Source organism: Protopterus annectens, chromosome 13.part0 (assembly GCF_019279795.1).
Source record: "Protopterus annectens isolate FY-2018-M chromosome 13.part0, PAN1.0, whole genome shotgun sequence".
Classification (NCBI taxonomy): domain Eukaryota; kingdom Metazoa; phylum Chordata; order Ceratodontiformes; family Protopteridae; genus Protopterus; species Protopterus annectens.
Genome location: NC_056747.1, coordinates 1,263,093,604 through 1,263,109,660, shown reverse-complemented (window position 1 = coordinate 1,263,109,660; position 16,057 = coordinate 1,263,093,604). Strand labels below are relative to the sequence as shown.

General features: G+C 44.9%; 1 protein-coding gene across 4 annotated transcripts in view; it reads left to right on the top strand.

Annotated features, from left to right (window-relative positions):
* MLLT6 (MLLT6, PHD finger containing) overlaps positions 1 to 16,057 on the top strand; it is a 2,458,880-nt gene that overhangs the window by 2,374,063 nt on the left and 68,760 nt on the right. For all 4 annotated transcript variants that reach the window (XM_044055280.1, XM_044055279.1, XM_044055278.1 and 1 more), the window contains exon 17: positions 6,656 to 6,740. In XM_044055280.1, coding sequence (XP_043911215.1) covers positions 6,656 to 6,740 — 85 coding nt within the window. The remainder of the gene's footprint in view (positions 1 to 6,655; positions 6,741 to 16,057) is intronic.

Genomic DNA, 16,057 nt, shown 5'->3' with positions numbered 1-16,057 from the left:
TGACTAGAAGACTCTTCTCATCCTTCTCGTTCCCTCATTCTTGACTAGAAGACTCTTCTCATCCTTCTCGTTCCCTCATTCTTGACTAGAAGACTCTTCTCATCCTTCTCTTTCCCTCATTCTTGACTAGAAGCCTCTTCTCATCCTTCTCTTTCCCTCATTCTTGACTAGAAGACTCTCCTCATCCTTCTCTTTCCCTCATTTTTGACTAGAAGACTCTCCTCATCCTTCTCTTTCCCTCATTCTTGACTAGAAGACTCTCCTCATCCTTCTCTTTCCCTCATTCTTGACTAGAATACTCTCCTCATCCTTCTCGTTCCCTCATTCTTGACTAGAAGACTCTCCTCATCCTTCTCTTTCCCTCATTCTTGACTAGAAGACTCTTCCCATCTTTCTCTTTCCCTCATTCTTGACTAGAAGACTCTCCTCATCCTTCTCGTTCCCTCATTCCTGACTAGAAGACTCTCCTCATCCTTCTCTTTCCCTCATTCTTCACTAGAAGACTCTTCTCATCCTTCTCGTTCCCTCATTCTTGACTAGAAGACTCTCCTCATCCTTCTCTTTCCCTCATTCTTGACTAGAAGACTCTCCTCATCCTTCTCGTTCCCTCATTCTTGACTAGAAGACTCTCCTCATCCTTCTCTTTCCCTCATTCTTGACTAGAAGACTCTCTTCATCCTTCTCTTTCCCTCATTCTTTACTAGAAGACTCTTCTCATCCTTCTCGTTCCCTAATTCTTGACTAGAAGACTCTTCTCATCCTTCTCGTTCCCTCATTCTTGACTAGAAGACTCTTCTCATCCTTCTCGTTCCCTCATTCTTGACTAGAAGACTCTTCTCATCCTTCTCGTTCCCTCATTCTTGACTAGAAGCCTCTTCTCATCCTTCTCCTTCCCTCATTCTTCACTAGAAGACTCTTCTCATCCTTCTCTTTCCCTCATTCTTGACTAGAAGCCTCTTCTCATCCTTCTCCTTCCCTCATTCTTCACTAGAAGACTCTTCTCATCCTTCTCATTCCCTCATTCTTGACTAGAAGCCTCTTCTCATCCTTCTTCTTCCCTCATTCTTCACTAGAATACTCTTCTCATCCTTCTCTTTCCCTCATTCTTGACTAGAAGACTCTTCTCATCCTTCTCTTTCCCTCATTCTTGACTACCTAGCAGGACTGCTTAATGGTGGACTTTACTTTTCTTCAGTCAAAATTCACGTTTCAGCAATTTCTGCTCATTGTTCTTTTGAGCAACCCATTTCTCCTCACCCCTTGATGAAACAGTTCCTGAGGGGAGCTAGCAATCTTAGACCTCCCAGAAGAGCTCCCACTCCTGCTTGGGATGTTAATTTTGTCCTGGAAAAGCTTACTCTGCCTCCCTTTGAACCAGCTGCCTCTGCAGATTTGAAGTTTCTCTCCTGGAAGACTGTTTTTCTTTTGGCTATTACTTCAACCAGAAGGGTATTGGAGCTGCAAGCCTTAATGGCAGTAGAACCTTTCATTATTTTTCACTCAGATCGGGTTTCTCTGAGAACTAATCCCTCCTTTATGCCTAAGGTAGTTTCCACCTTAACCCTTAACCAGACTATTCACCTGATTACCTTTTTCAACAATCCCCAGAATAAAGGGGAAAGTATTCTGCACTCTCTTGATGTGCATAGACAGCTGAGATTTTACTTAGGACTAAATCCTTTCGAAAATCTGAACAGTTGTTGGTTAGTTTTGCTCCTGGGGCTCAAGGTAAAGCTATTTTAAAACAAACTTTCTCCAAATGGATTGCTCATTGTATTCACTTTTGTTACCTGCAGCATGGGAAGGTTCCCCCTAAGGGAATTAGGACCCATTCTACTAGAGCAGCCTCTACCTCTGCAGCTTTTCTGAGAGGTGTGCCTACTAAGGACATTCTAGAAGCAGCTACTTGGTCTTCTGTCCATACTTTCATAAAGCATTGCAATCTACCTTTGTTTTCTAAATCCAGGGCTGGGTTTGCCTCTGCAGTTTTGCAGGGCCTTCTTACCAACCCTTAATCTGTGATCCTTCCTCTCCCCTTTGTCTTTTTCCTTGGCTTTGGGAATAAAACCATATGTGAGGACTGCAACATTGAAACACGAAGAACATAGTGCAGTTGTGTACACTTACCATAAATGTAGATGTTCGAGTGTATTCACTGTTGCAGTCCAGGTTTCCCACCCCCTCCATTCTCCCTTTCTACCTAAGGCACAGACTACATATGTTTATTTTTTGTATGACATGTCTCCAGGGTGTTTCCTTCCAGAGTTAGCCTTCTTTTGGGGGCTCCTGACAGTTAAGGCAAGAAAAACTGAGGCAACGGCGTCGGCTGCCTCCCTTTATACCTGACGTTCTGACATCAGTTTTACAGCCGACGTCATATACAAAGGACTCTGGTATTCGGGCCGACTGAGGGCTACTGGGAGCCGGATAACCCATATATGAGGACTGCAACAGTGAATACACTCGAACATCTACATTTATAGTAAGTGTACACAACTGTCCTTTCCTGTGCCCCTGTCGAGCAGAGCCACAGAGGTGATCCCGGGGTGAATTTCCTATTTCCCATCCAGTCATCAAGATTTTTCTTGAAGAGTGCTAATGAGGAGCTTTGTTTTGTATAGATAGGTAGTTTGTTCCAGAGTATGGGAAGTCTCTGGGACAGGAATCTATCCCTCCAGCATGTTCTGTTTATTGTGGTGACAAGGTTTAGGTCCCTAGAGCATGTAGCTCGGAGGGATTGGGATTTCTTTAAGTGGAGCATGTTCAACAGCTCTGGGTTTGACATAGCTTTGTGTGTTAGGCAGACATTGCCTCTGAGTAGGTGATATGCGATGGAGTAAAGCTGGAGTTTTTTAAGACAGTCTGCATAGGGCACCTGTTTGAGACCGGTAATCCTCTTTGTGAGGTATTTCTGCGGCCTTTCCAGTTGTTGTAGATGTCTTGTGAGGTACATACCAAAAGGGGCGTTGTACTCTATAATGGATCTAATAAATGATGAGTAGAGGAGAACAATGACCTCTTTTTTTTCTGGATGAGAAACCTTTTGTGATGCCATGTAGAAGGATTTCCTGACTACTGTGGTGATGTGATTATCAAAGGAGAGACTACTGTCCACCTGTGTCCCAAGGTCTCTTATCACACTTTCGGTGTTAAGTAGACTACCACCTATGTGGTAGCTCATGGGTACAGAGTTTTTACCAAAGGGGATGACAGTGCACTTTTTGGCATTGAGCTTGAGGCCATGGCTTTGACACCAGGCATCTGTCTCAGTGAGGCCCTTTTGTAGGATGTCCACATCGTCAGGAGTTTCAGTTATGGCTCCTAGTTTGCAGTCATCTGTGAACTTCATGAGCCAAAGACCTTCTGTGTTATCCTGTACTTCAGAAAAGTAGATACCAAAATGGAGAAGACCCAGGACTGAACCCTGTGGTACTCTACTTGTCACTGGTCTGAAGTCGGATTTGGAGTCTGTTACTTTCACAGTGTGGGTTCTGTCAGTGAGCCAGTTGGCAACCCATCTTGTGACATAGGGATTTATACCTAGTTTAGTGAGTTTATCTTTAATTCCAGAGTGGGGGATGGTGTCAATAGCCTTGGCAAGATCTAGATAGGCTGTGTGAACCACCTTACCCTCGTCTGCGGCTTTGGTGACTGCTTCAAAGAAGTCTATCAGGTTTAGGAGACATGATCTGCCTTTTACAAACCCAAACTGGATGGGGTCCAGAGTTTTGAGATTACCAGTGTCTTTGTTTATAAGTTCCATGATTATATTCCATGGCCTTGTAGACCAGGCTCGTTAGGCTAATGGGGTGGTGGTCCCCGGGGTCAGTGGTGGCTCCCCGTTTGTGGAGCAGGATAACCGTTGCTGTGCACCATTCAGTGGGCACAAAACCTGAGGTGAGGCTATGACTGAACATGGTGCTTAGGTGGGGTGCCAGTTCATTCTGTAGTTCATGTGGAATGCAGCCTGGGATGTTGTCAGGTCTCACAGATGCTGTGTTTCTGGCTTTGGAGTGTATGGTTTTTTACCTATGCAGCCATGATTACAGGAACTTTGTATTCTTCCAGTATAGAGATAGGCCCTATAGGGGGTGAGTGAGGGGTAAAGTTAGCACTGAACCTATCTACCAGGATGGTGGCAAAGAACTAAAATTTGACACCCTCATCCACAGTGCAATCAAGAAAACCCACCAAAAGTTAGCTCTCCTCTACAGGCACAACTGCTTCCTAAGGCCCTCCACCCATCAAACTCTTGCATCTGATACCTTCCTACTCCCCTCCCTTATGTATGGTGCCCCTCTTCCACCAGTCTGCATCTTGGCCTTCCGTACAACCTTGAATTCTGCTACCACAAGATCTCCAAATTTGCAACCAATTCAAAAAAACTCATCCCACCACTGCAACTCCCTCCTCACCCTCAACTGGCTTGAACTACCCAACTACCTCAGTTACCTACAATTCACTATTGCCCACAAGCTCATCTTTAAACCTGCCAACTGCCCAGCTCTCACTACTTTCTTAAAGCCTTACATTCCCAATTGCTCACTCAGATCCAAAAATCAAAATCTCCTTCAGGTCAACAAACCTGTACGACCTCCTGGCCATCTACTGCTGTCCCACTCCTTAGCTAAACAGTGGAACTCTCTCCCCACACACCTACGCAACCTACCTAACCATACAAATTTCAAATCTCAGCTACTCTCTCATCTTTCTTCCAAATGGAAATGACCTTGCCACACTCCAACTTAAGCCCCTCCCCCATTCCACCTTGCACTGACTCATCCAACCACCTGTACTATTACTTCATCCAACCCAAAACAATCCCTCCACTACCAAAAACTAATTTTCTCTCTAATATCTATTGTGTACTATACTCTCCAATCTCAAATATACTATTACCCTCTCCATGCGTAATATTTTCCTAACCTACTAATGGCTAGTAGCTATATATTTTGAAATGTTAAACCTACAATTGAGTTTATAACAAAAATATTCACTTTATGTAAATGTTGAAATTTCTGTACTATGTCTTTTCATTTTTGTAACATTGTGACAAGCCAATTGCAAGTATTATGGAGCTTATCTGTAAATGTTTAATTAGCTGTATGAACTATGTCCTTTTGTAACATGTGAAATGTAACTTGCAATTATTGTGGAGCTTTTTTCCCCAGGCCTCCACTGACAACAGGCTCTTCGTGGTCCAGTAGACTTCCCCGGTCATCAAACTTAAGTAAAATAAATAAAAAAATAAATGATGATGATGAAGGAGAAAGAGACTGTGACAAAAACAAAAATGTGGGCAGAATATTAGAAGTTTGAATAGAGCAGGGCCGAGGAATTACAAAGAATTCTAATATCAACCATGGCAGGGGTGCTTGAAATTGCAGAATGAGAAAGTGAGTGAGACAGGTGATGGGATAACGAATAGATGATGAGGAGGGATGGAAAATTGTTGATATCGGATTAATATTAGTAGTGACAGAAAGTGGCAGATCTCACGAGGCAGGAGAACATAGAAACTGAGAAGACGCCGCTTTCCTTTTCAGCCAGCTGCTGCACGTTAGTGTGTTTTATTTTACTCCTGCAGACAAAGCATGTAGTTATTTACACAGCATACTGGCAATTACTTTTATTAGACAGTTGTAGAAGTGTTGTGATTCTGCCTACTGGGCTCCTTTTGTAACTCCATTTGCAGACAGCTGGAACATGATGTCAAGTTGCACAGAAAATACTGTGAAAAGAACACAGAAAAAGGGCGTACTTTAAATACAGTCTTGCATATTACCTGGAGGAACAGACGCTTGTGGTGCTTTAATGTAACAGCCTAAATTGGTTAGAACTGCCTCATCAGGTAACATATACATAGCCTCTTACCACCTATAAAATTATCCAGAATCCATCTGCCTTTCCTGCACTAAAAAGCATTCTACACAACTATGTTCCCACTCGCTCATTGCAATCCAGTGACCGAAAACTTCCGTCTACAAACCTAGCAAATCTGCTAGGTATTGTCTGTACTCGTACAAATCCGCTAAACCCTGTAACTCCTTAGCTGTATCCATCAGGTTAATACCCTTCCTCACATCATTTAAAACTGCTCTGAAAGACGTCCAAGGTAAAAGCTGGCTTTATTTTTGCTCAAAACCAGGATAAAGTATATCCCTAAATGTGAACAAGTACGTTTTCCTTCCCTGTACCTCTTTACTCTTCCTTCTTCCTTTACTTCATTCTATCAAATTCTCTTCCCTGAATTTCTCCCTACATGTACCATAAGCCTGTTTTTCCCTTACTTCATATGGCAATTCCTGTTTGTGTTAGACTAATTTACCTTTAATTTCTCTATAAACTGTCTACAACTTCTATAAATATTAAATGATTATTATATAACTTGTATCAGTTCTTAACCAGTGTTTTTATTTTATCACTAATTTGTTTATAATTATTTAAACTGCAGATGTTTTGTTTTAGTTTTGAAGATTGTAAAATGATTTTAAAATGTTTTGTAATAATTTGGAGCTTTTCTGCCTGGGCCTCCACTGAAAATGGGCTTCTACCCAGTGGGACTTTAGTGGTAATCAGATGTCAGTGAATAAATAAATAGGTACAGTAAGTAACAGAGTACTCATACTTCGTTAATGTCTCCTCTTCTTTGCAGCTTGCCTGTTCTCCTTGCTGAACAACAGAAGCACTTTCTTCAGCAGCAGTTGCAGCAGCTCCTAAACACCCAGCAGCTCACACCTGTAAGTATTTTAAGCAGTAAGGCATGTGTAGTGTCATAACAGACGTGCGTTAGTGTGTCATCATACTGAAACATAGGATATAGTGGTTTCAACACTTCCTGATGTGAATCTGTACACAGTAGAGGACAAGTCTAGAGTATTTTGAATTCTGCCATACAATTGTTAACTTTGAGTAACAGTGCTTTGCTTGCCATGGTTGATCTGGATTGTAAATAGTTGACCAAAGAAAATTGTCCAGTTTACACTTGTTTTTGCAGAATTGTGGGAAAGGTCAGTGCTACCACAAATGTGCCTGGCAGCATACCTCCAACCCATTACTTGCCTGATTACTTCTGTTACTGCTGTCACTAGTACTACAGCTGTTACTGATGCTACTAGTACTACAAGTACTAATTTGATGTTGTCAGTCTTCATCTATTCTTTATATCTGGGTTACAGTTCCAATCCTCTGAACCGATCCAGCCATTACATAGCTTGCATCAGCCAAAAAACTCTCAAGCTAATAGTCTACCCACAATGCCCCTCTCTACATTACCCCAGATCTTGTTTGCTGTTCTTACAGCAAGACACGTCAGCCAACTCCTCTCTCATAGCTAAGTAAAAATTTATTTTTTTCTTGTATTTTCTCTGATTGGCCCTTTCTACTTCATAGTTCTATAGTTTTTTCTTACTTTAGTCTACCCTGTAGCAGTGAGTGTGTTTCCCTTCCTTTTACTGCTGGTAGCAGTGAGTGTGTCTCCCTTCCTTTTACTGCTGGTAGCAGTGAGTGTGTTTCCCTTCCTTTTACTGCTGGTAGCAGTGAGTGTGTCTCCCTTCCTTTTACTGCTGGTAGCAGTGAGTGTGTCTCCCTTCCTTTTACTGCTGGTAGCAGTGAGTGTGTTTCCCTTCCTTTTACTGCTGGTAGCAGTGAGTGTGTTTCCCTTCCTTTTACTGCTGGTAGCAGTGAGTGTGTCTCCCTTCCTTTTACTGCTGGTAGCAGTGAGTGTGTCTCCCTTCCTTTTACTGCTGGTAGCAGTGAGTGTGTCTCCCTTCCTTTTACTGCTGGTAGCAGTGAGTGTGTCTCCCTTCCTTTACTGCTGGTAGCAGTGAGTGTGTCTCCCTTCCTTTTACTGCTGGTAGCAGTGAGTGTGTCTCCCTTCCTTTTACTGCTGGTAGCAGTGAGTGTCTCCCTTCCTTTTACTGCTGGTAGCAGTGAGTGTGTTTCCCTTCCTTTTACTGCTGGTAGCAGTGAGTGTGTTTCCCTTCCTTTTACTGCTGGTAGCAGTGAGTGTGTCTCCTTCCTTTACTGCTGGTAGCAGTGAGTGTGTTTCCCTTCCTTTTACTGCTGGTAGCAGTGAGTGTGTTTCCCTTCCTTTTACTGCTGGTAGCAGTGAGTGTGTTTCCCTTCCTTTTACTGCTGGTAGCAGTGAGTGTGCTTCCTTCCTTTTACTGCTGGTAGCAGTGAGTGTGTTCCTTCCTTTTACTGCTGGCAGCAGTGAGTGTGTTCCTTCCTTTTACTGCTGGTAGCAGTGAGTGTGTTTCCCTTCCTTTTACTGCTTGCAGCAGTGAGTGTGTTTCCCTTCCTTTTACTGCTGGTAGCAGTGAGTATGTTTCCCTTCCTTTTACTGCTGGCAGCAGTGAGTGTGTTTCCCTTCCTTTACTGCTGGCAGCAGTGAGTGTGTTCCTTCCTTTTACTGCTGGCAGCAGTGAGTGTGTTCCTTCCTTTTACTGCTGGCAGCAGTGAGTGTGTTCCCTTCCTTTTACTGCTGGTAGCAGTGAGTGTGTTCCCTTCCTTTTACTGCTGGTAGCAGTGAGTGTGTTTCCTTCCTTTACTGCTGGTAGCAGTGAGTGTCTCCCTTCCTTTTACTGCTGGTAGCAGTGAGTGTGTTTCCCTTCCTTTTACTGCTGGTAGCAGTGAGTGTGTTTCCCTTCCTTTTACTGCTGGTAGCAGTGAGTGTGTTTCCCTTCCTTTTACTGCTGGTAGCAGTGAGTGTTTCCTTCCTTTTACTGCTGGTAGCAGTGAGTGTCTCCCTTCCTTTTACTACTGGTAGCAGTGAGTGTGTTTCCCTTCCTTTTACTGCTGGTAGCAGTGAGTGTGCTTCCCTTCCTTTTACTGCTGGTAGCAGTGAGTGTGTTTCCCTTCCTTTTACTGCTGGTAGCAGTGAGTGTGTTTCCCTTCCTTTTACTGCTGGCAGCAGTGAGTGTGTTTCCCTTCCTTTTACTGCTGGTAGCAGTGAGTGTGTTTCCCTTCCTTTTACTGCTGGTAGCAGTGAGTGTGTTTCCCTTCCTTTTACTGCTGGCAGCAGTGAGTGTGTTTCCCTTCCTTTTACTGCTGGTAGCAGTGAGTGTGTTTCCCTTCCTTTTACTGCTGGTAGCAGTGAGTGTGTTTCCCTTCCTTTACTGCTGGTAGCAGTGAGTGTGTTTCCCTTCCTTTTACTGCTGGTAGCAGTGAGTGTGTTTCCCTTCCTTTTACTGCTGGTAGCAGTGAGTGTGTTTCCCTTCCTTTTACTGCTGGTAGCAGTGAGTGTGTTTCCCTTCCTTTTACTGCTGGCAGCAGTGAGTGTGTTTCCCTTCCTTTTACTGCTGGTAGCAGTGAGTGTGTTTCCTTCCTTTACTGCTGGTAGCAGTGAGTGTGTTTCCTTCCTTTTACTGCTGGTAGCAGTGAGTGTGTTTCCTTCCTTTTACTGCTGGTAGCAGTGAGTGTGTTTCCTTCCTTTACTGCTGGTAGCAGTGAGTGTGTTTCCTTCCTTTTACTGCTGGTAGCAGTGAGTGTGTTTCCTTCCTTTACTGCTGGTAGCAGTGAGTGTGTTTCCTTCCTTTTACTGCTGGTAGCAGTGAGTGTGTTTCCTTCCTTTACTGCTGGTAGCAGTGTGTTTCCTTCCTTTACTGCTGGCAGCAGTGAGTGTGTTTCCCTTTTACTGCTGGCGCAGTGAGTGTGTTCCCCGTCCTTTTACTGCTGGCAGCAGTGAGTGTGTTTCCCTTCCTTTTACTGCTGGTAGCAGTGAGTGTGTTTCCCTTCCTTTTACTGCTGGCAGCAGTGAGTGTGTTTCCCTTCCTTTTACTGCTGGTAGCAGTGAGTGTGTTTCCCTTCCTTTTACTGCTGGTAGCAGTGAGTGTGTTTCCCTTCCTTTTACTGCTGGCAGCAGTGAGTGTGTTTCCCTTCCTTTTACTGCTGGTAGCAGTGAGTGTGTTTCCCTTCCTTTTACTGCTGGTAGCAGTGAGTGTGTTTCCCTTCCTTTACTGCTGGCAGTGAGTGTGTTCCTTCCTTTTACTGCTGGTAGCAGTGAGTGTGTTTCCCTTCCTTTTACTGCTGGTAGCAGTGAGTGTGTTCCCTTCCTTTTACTGCTGGTAGCAGTGAGTGTGTTCCTTCCTTTACTGCTGGTAGCAGTGAGTGTGTTTCCCTTCCTTTTACTGCTGGTAGCAGTGAGTGTGTTTCCCTTCCTTTTACTGCTGGTAGCAGTGAGTGTTTCCTTCCTTTTACTGCTGGCAGCAGTGAGTGTTTCCTTCCTTTTACTGCTGGTAGCAGTGAGTGTGTTCCTTCCTTTACTGCTGGTAGCAGTGAGTGTGTTTCCCTTCCTTTTACTGCTGGTAGCAGTGAGTGTGTTTCCCTTCCTTTTACTGCTGGTAGCAGTGAGTGTGTTTCCCTTCCTTTTACTGCTGGTAGCAGTGAGTGTGTTTCCCTTCCTTTTACTGCTGGTAGCAGTGAGTGTGTTTCCCTTCCTTTTACTGCTGGTAGCAGTGAGTGTGTTTCCCTTCCTTTTACTGCTGGTAGCGGTGAGTGTGTTTCCCTTCCTTTTACTGCTGGTAGCAGTGAGTGTGTTTCCCTTCCATTTACTGCTGGTAGCAGTGAGTGTGTTTCCCTTCCTTTTACTGCTGGTAGCAGTGAGTGTGTTTCCCTTCCTTTTACTGCTGGTAGCAGTGAGTGTGTTTCCCTTCCTTTTACTGCTGGTAGCAGTGAGTGTATTTCGCTTCCTTTTACTGCTGCTATTGCTGACGACCACCATTGGTAGTTCCCTTCCCCCTCTCCCTCTTACCGTTAGGTAATCTCCCTACAATTGCTGCTAGTGTCTCTCCTTGTCATGTGACTGTTTTTTTGCTTCTTTCTTCTTCTTCTTCTTCTTACTTTTCTGCCTCTCCTAGTCTTTTTTTATGGTGATGGCAGATAAGTCTAAGACTACTATAATTGGCTTCAAGCAGTGTAAAGAGTGCAGCAGGAAAATGCCAAACTCTGATGGACATGAATGTTGTGTGTACTGTTTTGGTGCATCCCATTTGAATACTGTGTGCTCTATCTGCCAGGGTTTCAGTAATAGAGCCCTGGTAGAGCATAGAAATAAGCTTATCCTCAAAGAACTTCTTAAAGCCCCTTTCAAAGAAGTTTTGTTCAAAGCCGACCAGTCTGCTCTGGCCTCTGATACTAAAACTTCTCATTTGGTGCCATCTCCTTTGGTACCAACAAAAAAAAAAAGCATAAGCATTCCTCTGCAGGTTACTCTTCATAACCAAAATGTAAGGTTCCAAAGCTTTTGGAATGGAGTGACTGTTCAGCACCGACCCCTTTACTGGTGCCTTCAACACAGACCATGACTTCCATACAGGCAACGACACCAATTACTGCTACTTTGGCTATGGCTCTGACAATGGCAGCAATTCTCACTGCTGCCGTGATGGCACCAATATCTACTGTGGCCCCGCAGACGGTGCCAAAAACAGATGTTCCGATTCAACCCAGGTCTACTAATTCTTCATCTGTTGACCCTTGTTTGAGGCAACTCCCCAGTCCCTTTTTAGAGAGATCTGAGTCCCCATCTGGCTTCTCTGTTCACGCCACCAAGAGTCTTTCATAAGTTGATATAGTGAGGTTGGTGGATCATATTTTGACAGTTAGTTGTCTTCCCCCATCTTCTCAGCCCCATCTCCCTCCTGGTGCAGGAGGTTTCTCTGCTATGACCCTTTCTTGTTCTCCTCCTCTGACCGTCTTGCAGGCTTTAGAGCAGTTGACTCCAACCACACAAATTCCAATGACCTCAGCACTAACAACTTTTTTGCCTTCAGTACTGGGTATGGCTCTGACTCCTTCTTGACTGACGGGTCCCTGGGACCGGGTCTTCAACATTGCGCCCGAGGGGGTTCATATCGACTCCAGTTTTTTCTTTGGAGCTGACCTTTCCTTTTCGGGCTGCACCGACAGAGGACCCATCCGTAGTTCTGGCTTTTCATGTGGGTCTCTTAGGGTGGTGTGTGACCCCAGTTCTGAGTTTGTCTGTCATGGTTCCAGGCTCCCATTCCTGCCTTTCAAGCTATGGAAAGAGCATTGACCACTGCCTCATCTCAGGTGGCTTCTGTGTTACCCAAGTATCACCCCTTGACCCCTGCTTTACCGGAGCTACCACCAACCTCCACCCCTGGACAGTGAGCTCCAAGGTCACAAGAGATACCTGCCCAAGGTTTACCCTCTTCTAAATCTCATTCAGATGCTCCCACTGAAGAGCCTTCTCATAAGAAATTGTATAAGAAAAAACACCTTGATTCTCCTAAATAATCCTTCACAGAGGACAGTGATTCGGTGAGGGGGAGGGTTCCCTCCCTCGGTCACCCCCAGAAGATGTCTCCTTTGGAGACATTTTGGAGATCCAAAATGAGGGGTGATTGGAAGCCCAAAGACTCTCCTTTTCAGGAGTCCATGTACTTGCAGGCCTCTGGAGCTCGCCTGTCTACCTCCTGGGTGACCCCATCCACTGACAACCTAATTAAATTGATCGCTCAACTGGCCTGGAAAGCTCCTGACTCTATAGAACTTATCCCTCGGAGAGCTGATAAAATTCTTTCCACTCCTGAAGATCATCTGCACTGGCCAAAAGTTTTAGTAGTTGATGCCATGGCCAGAGTCCATGGTGATGGACAGGTTCGGGAAGCGAGTTTACACATTATCGACTTTCTTCATCAAGTCTTTGAATTTCTTGGCACACTTTACTAGGCTTCAGAGGGATCTGGTCAATGAGCTGTCAGCTACCCTAGTGGGAGCAGTAGCTGAGGGAGTCCAGGAAAAAGTGGCCTCCCATTTAGCTACCCTGGAGTCTGTCTCAAACTCGTCCATGAGGCTCATTGCACATGCAGCCAAAGGGGTGACCAGGTCAGCAGGTTCAGGTGTTGTGATTCGACGATACACTTGGATGCACCTATGTGGGTTTGCAGAACCATTCAAGTCTTGCTTCATCAATGCTTCCTTTGATGGATCCTCATTGTTTGACCTCAAAGTTAAGGAAACTCTATCCAGGTGTGAGAAAGATGGTATGACTTTGTCTGCCATTAGCATATGTTTTTCCACTCCTCAATGATCCTACTCCAGGAATCAAAGCAGTGGCAAAATAATATGGTTCAAGAAGTCCCAGAAGCCTTTCTAAGACACACATGGTACAGACTTCCCTAGGAGCAGGGGGCAGTTACAGTGGAAGATGCCGTCCCAGAGACGTGAGTGGTCCACAGAACCAGGGTTCCAGGGAGTCTTTCTCTGGCCAAACCTACCAGTACTCCTGGAAGGAGGCCCGACTGCTTCCCTGTGGAAGCAGTCGGGGGAACATTCTCCTTGCACCCAACAGCCTGGCGATCCATAACTACCGATGCCTGGATCCTAAGGATTATTTCCAGAGGTTATTTAATCCCCTTCACCCTTTATCCACAGACCTGTACAAAACTCCCTGACATTCCACCCAGTCAGATGGACCAAGCAGCATTAGAAATATAAAAGCTGCTAGAAAAAAGAGTCATCCAAGAAGTCCCACCTGACCAATTAGGATCCGGATTTTACTCAAGGTTCTTTTTAGTGCCAAACAAGACGGGACTGGAGACCAGTTTTGGATCTTAGCATTCTAAACAAATTTGTCCAACACTCAAAATTCCGGATGGTCACAGTTCAGTCAATAGTGCTCTATCAACTTTCAAGACATGTATAACCACATAAAAATGGACAAAAGCTCAAGAAAATGTCTCTGCTTCCGTCTTGGAGCTAGGCACTACCAATTCAGGCTACTGCCCTTTGGTCTCACCACAGCCCCCCCAGAGTGTTCACCAAATGTATGGCAGCAGCAACAGCACACTTGAGGTTGCACAGATTGAGGATTTCCATACCTAAATGACTGGCTCCTCACCGCTTCCACCAGCTACTTCTTCAAACGATGAATTTCATTGTAAAACTGTCTCTGCAGTTGGGCATCATGGTCAATCTTGCAAAGTCTCAACTGATCCCCTCTCAGGATATGGAGTTTATAGGTGCTCATCTCAACACTCTTGTCTTGTGTGGCCTCTCTACCCCATCACAGCTTGCAGAAAATACAGTCACAGGTTCAGCCTATTCTTTGCTCAAGCAAGATACCGGCATATCTAGTACTTCAAGCATTGGGTTCCATGGCAGCAGCAATCACGCTAGTCCCACTAGCAAGGTTTCGCATGAAACTCCTTCAGTGGCTTCTTGTGAACCAATGGTCAATTCTAATCCATCCTGTGAATCACCCAGTTTTTATAACCAACCTATCCAAAGATGACCTATCCTGGTGGATGCAGTCCAAAGAGATTCTTCTGGGCCGTCCCTGTGTCCCTTCTCAGCCCAAGGCCATAGTGACCATGGATGCTTCCCAGATGGGGTGGGGGGTGCATTATCTGGGGAAGACAGTCCAAGGCACTTGTTCCCCTTTAGAGGCCAATCTGCATATCAGTGTTCTTCAGCTGAGGGTGGTGCTTCTAGCGTTGCAAGCATTTAATTCTACCTTACCTCAAGGGACGATAGCTGTTCAGTTAGACAATATGTCCTTTGTCTGGTACATCAACAAACAAGGGGGAACCAAGTCCTACCCGCTGTGTCGAGAAGCCCTTCAAGTGTGGCAATGGGCCATAACTTCGAACCGCCTTTTGACAGCAATGCACATCCTGGGGAGTTAAAATGTGATAGCAGACAAACTGAGCAGATGCATTCTCCTGCTTCACGAGTGGTCTCTAAATCCCAGAGTGGCAAAGAAAATCTTTCTTCGCTGGGGCCAGCCTTGCTGCAACCTGTTTGCTTCACCCTGAACAAGAAGTGCAGAAGCTATTTTGCCCTAATTCTCCTCAGGTGAAGTCCCTGAGAGACGCTGTTCTCCTCGATTGGCCCCTGGGTCTCCTTTATGTCTTTCCTCTGATTAAATCTCCTCAGGTGAAGTCCCTGAGAGACGCTGTTCTCCTCGATTGGCCCCTGGGTCTCCTTTATGTCTTTCCTCTGATTAATTCTCCTCAGGTGAAGTCCCTGAGAGACGCTGTTCTCCTCGATTGACCTCTGGGTCTCCTTTATGTCTTTCCTCTGCTTAATTCTCCTCAGGGGAAGTCCCTGAGAGACGCTGCTCTCCTCGATTGGCCCCTGGGTCTCCTTTATGTCTTTCCTCTGATTAATTCTCCTCAGGGGAAGTCCCTGAGAGACGCTGCTCTCCTCGATTGGCCCCTGGGTCTCCTTTATGTCTTTCCTCTGATTAATTCTCCTCAGGGGAAGTCCATGAGAGACGCTGTTCTCCTCGATTGGCCCCCGGGTCTCCTTTATGTCTTTCCTCTGATTCCCCTTTTCCTCAAGAAAGAAGTTCAGTTGAGAAGCAAGGTAATCCTCATTGCACCTTACTGGCCTCGACAAATTTGTTTTCCCTTCCTATGGCCTCATCTACTTTGACGCCTGTCGATTCTGGTCCCGGTTCCAGACCTTCTTTCTCATCCCCAGGGACTAGTGCATCCCAGTCTATAAAATCTCAAGCTGACTGCTTGGTTCCTCCAATTCCATTAGTCACCAGGCATAATGACTTTCCATCTCCTGTATGACACATTTTGTTGGCATCGCATAAACCATCCACCAGGAATCTCTGCCTTAGTAAATGGAAGAGATTTTCTCTCTGGGCTTATGATAATGGTCTGGTCTTGATCCTTTTTTAGTTCCAGTGGGAAAAGTTCTAGAGTTTTTAGCTACCATTTTTGGTAAAAGGGCTACCGCTTCTACTATTAAGATTTTCCTTGCAGCCATTTCAAATTTTCGTAATGGTGTAATTGACTAGCCCTTGATTTCTCACAGACTTTGTAAAGTCTTTCTTAAGGGGACAATTCATCTAAAGCCCGCCATGGGACTTGATGATTGTCGTGCAGTCACTTACGTTGTCTCCCTTTGAACCTGCAGCTACATGGAATTTAAAGTTCCTCTCTTGAAAAATATTCTTAAGGGTGAATATTGTTTAAACCTTTTGGATGTGCACAGACAGTTATGTTTTTACCTGAAAGGAACTAAGCAATTCAGACAATCAGAAGAGTTATTTGTTTCATTTGCAAGTGTAACC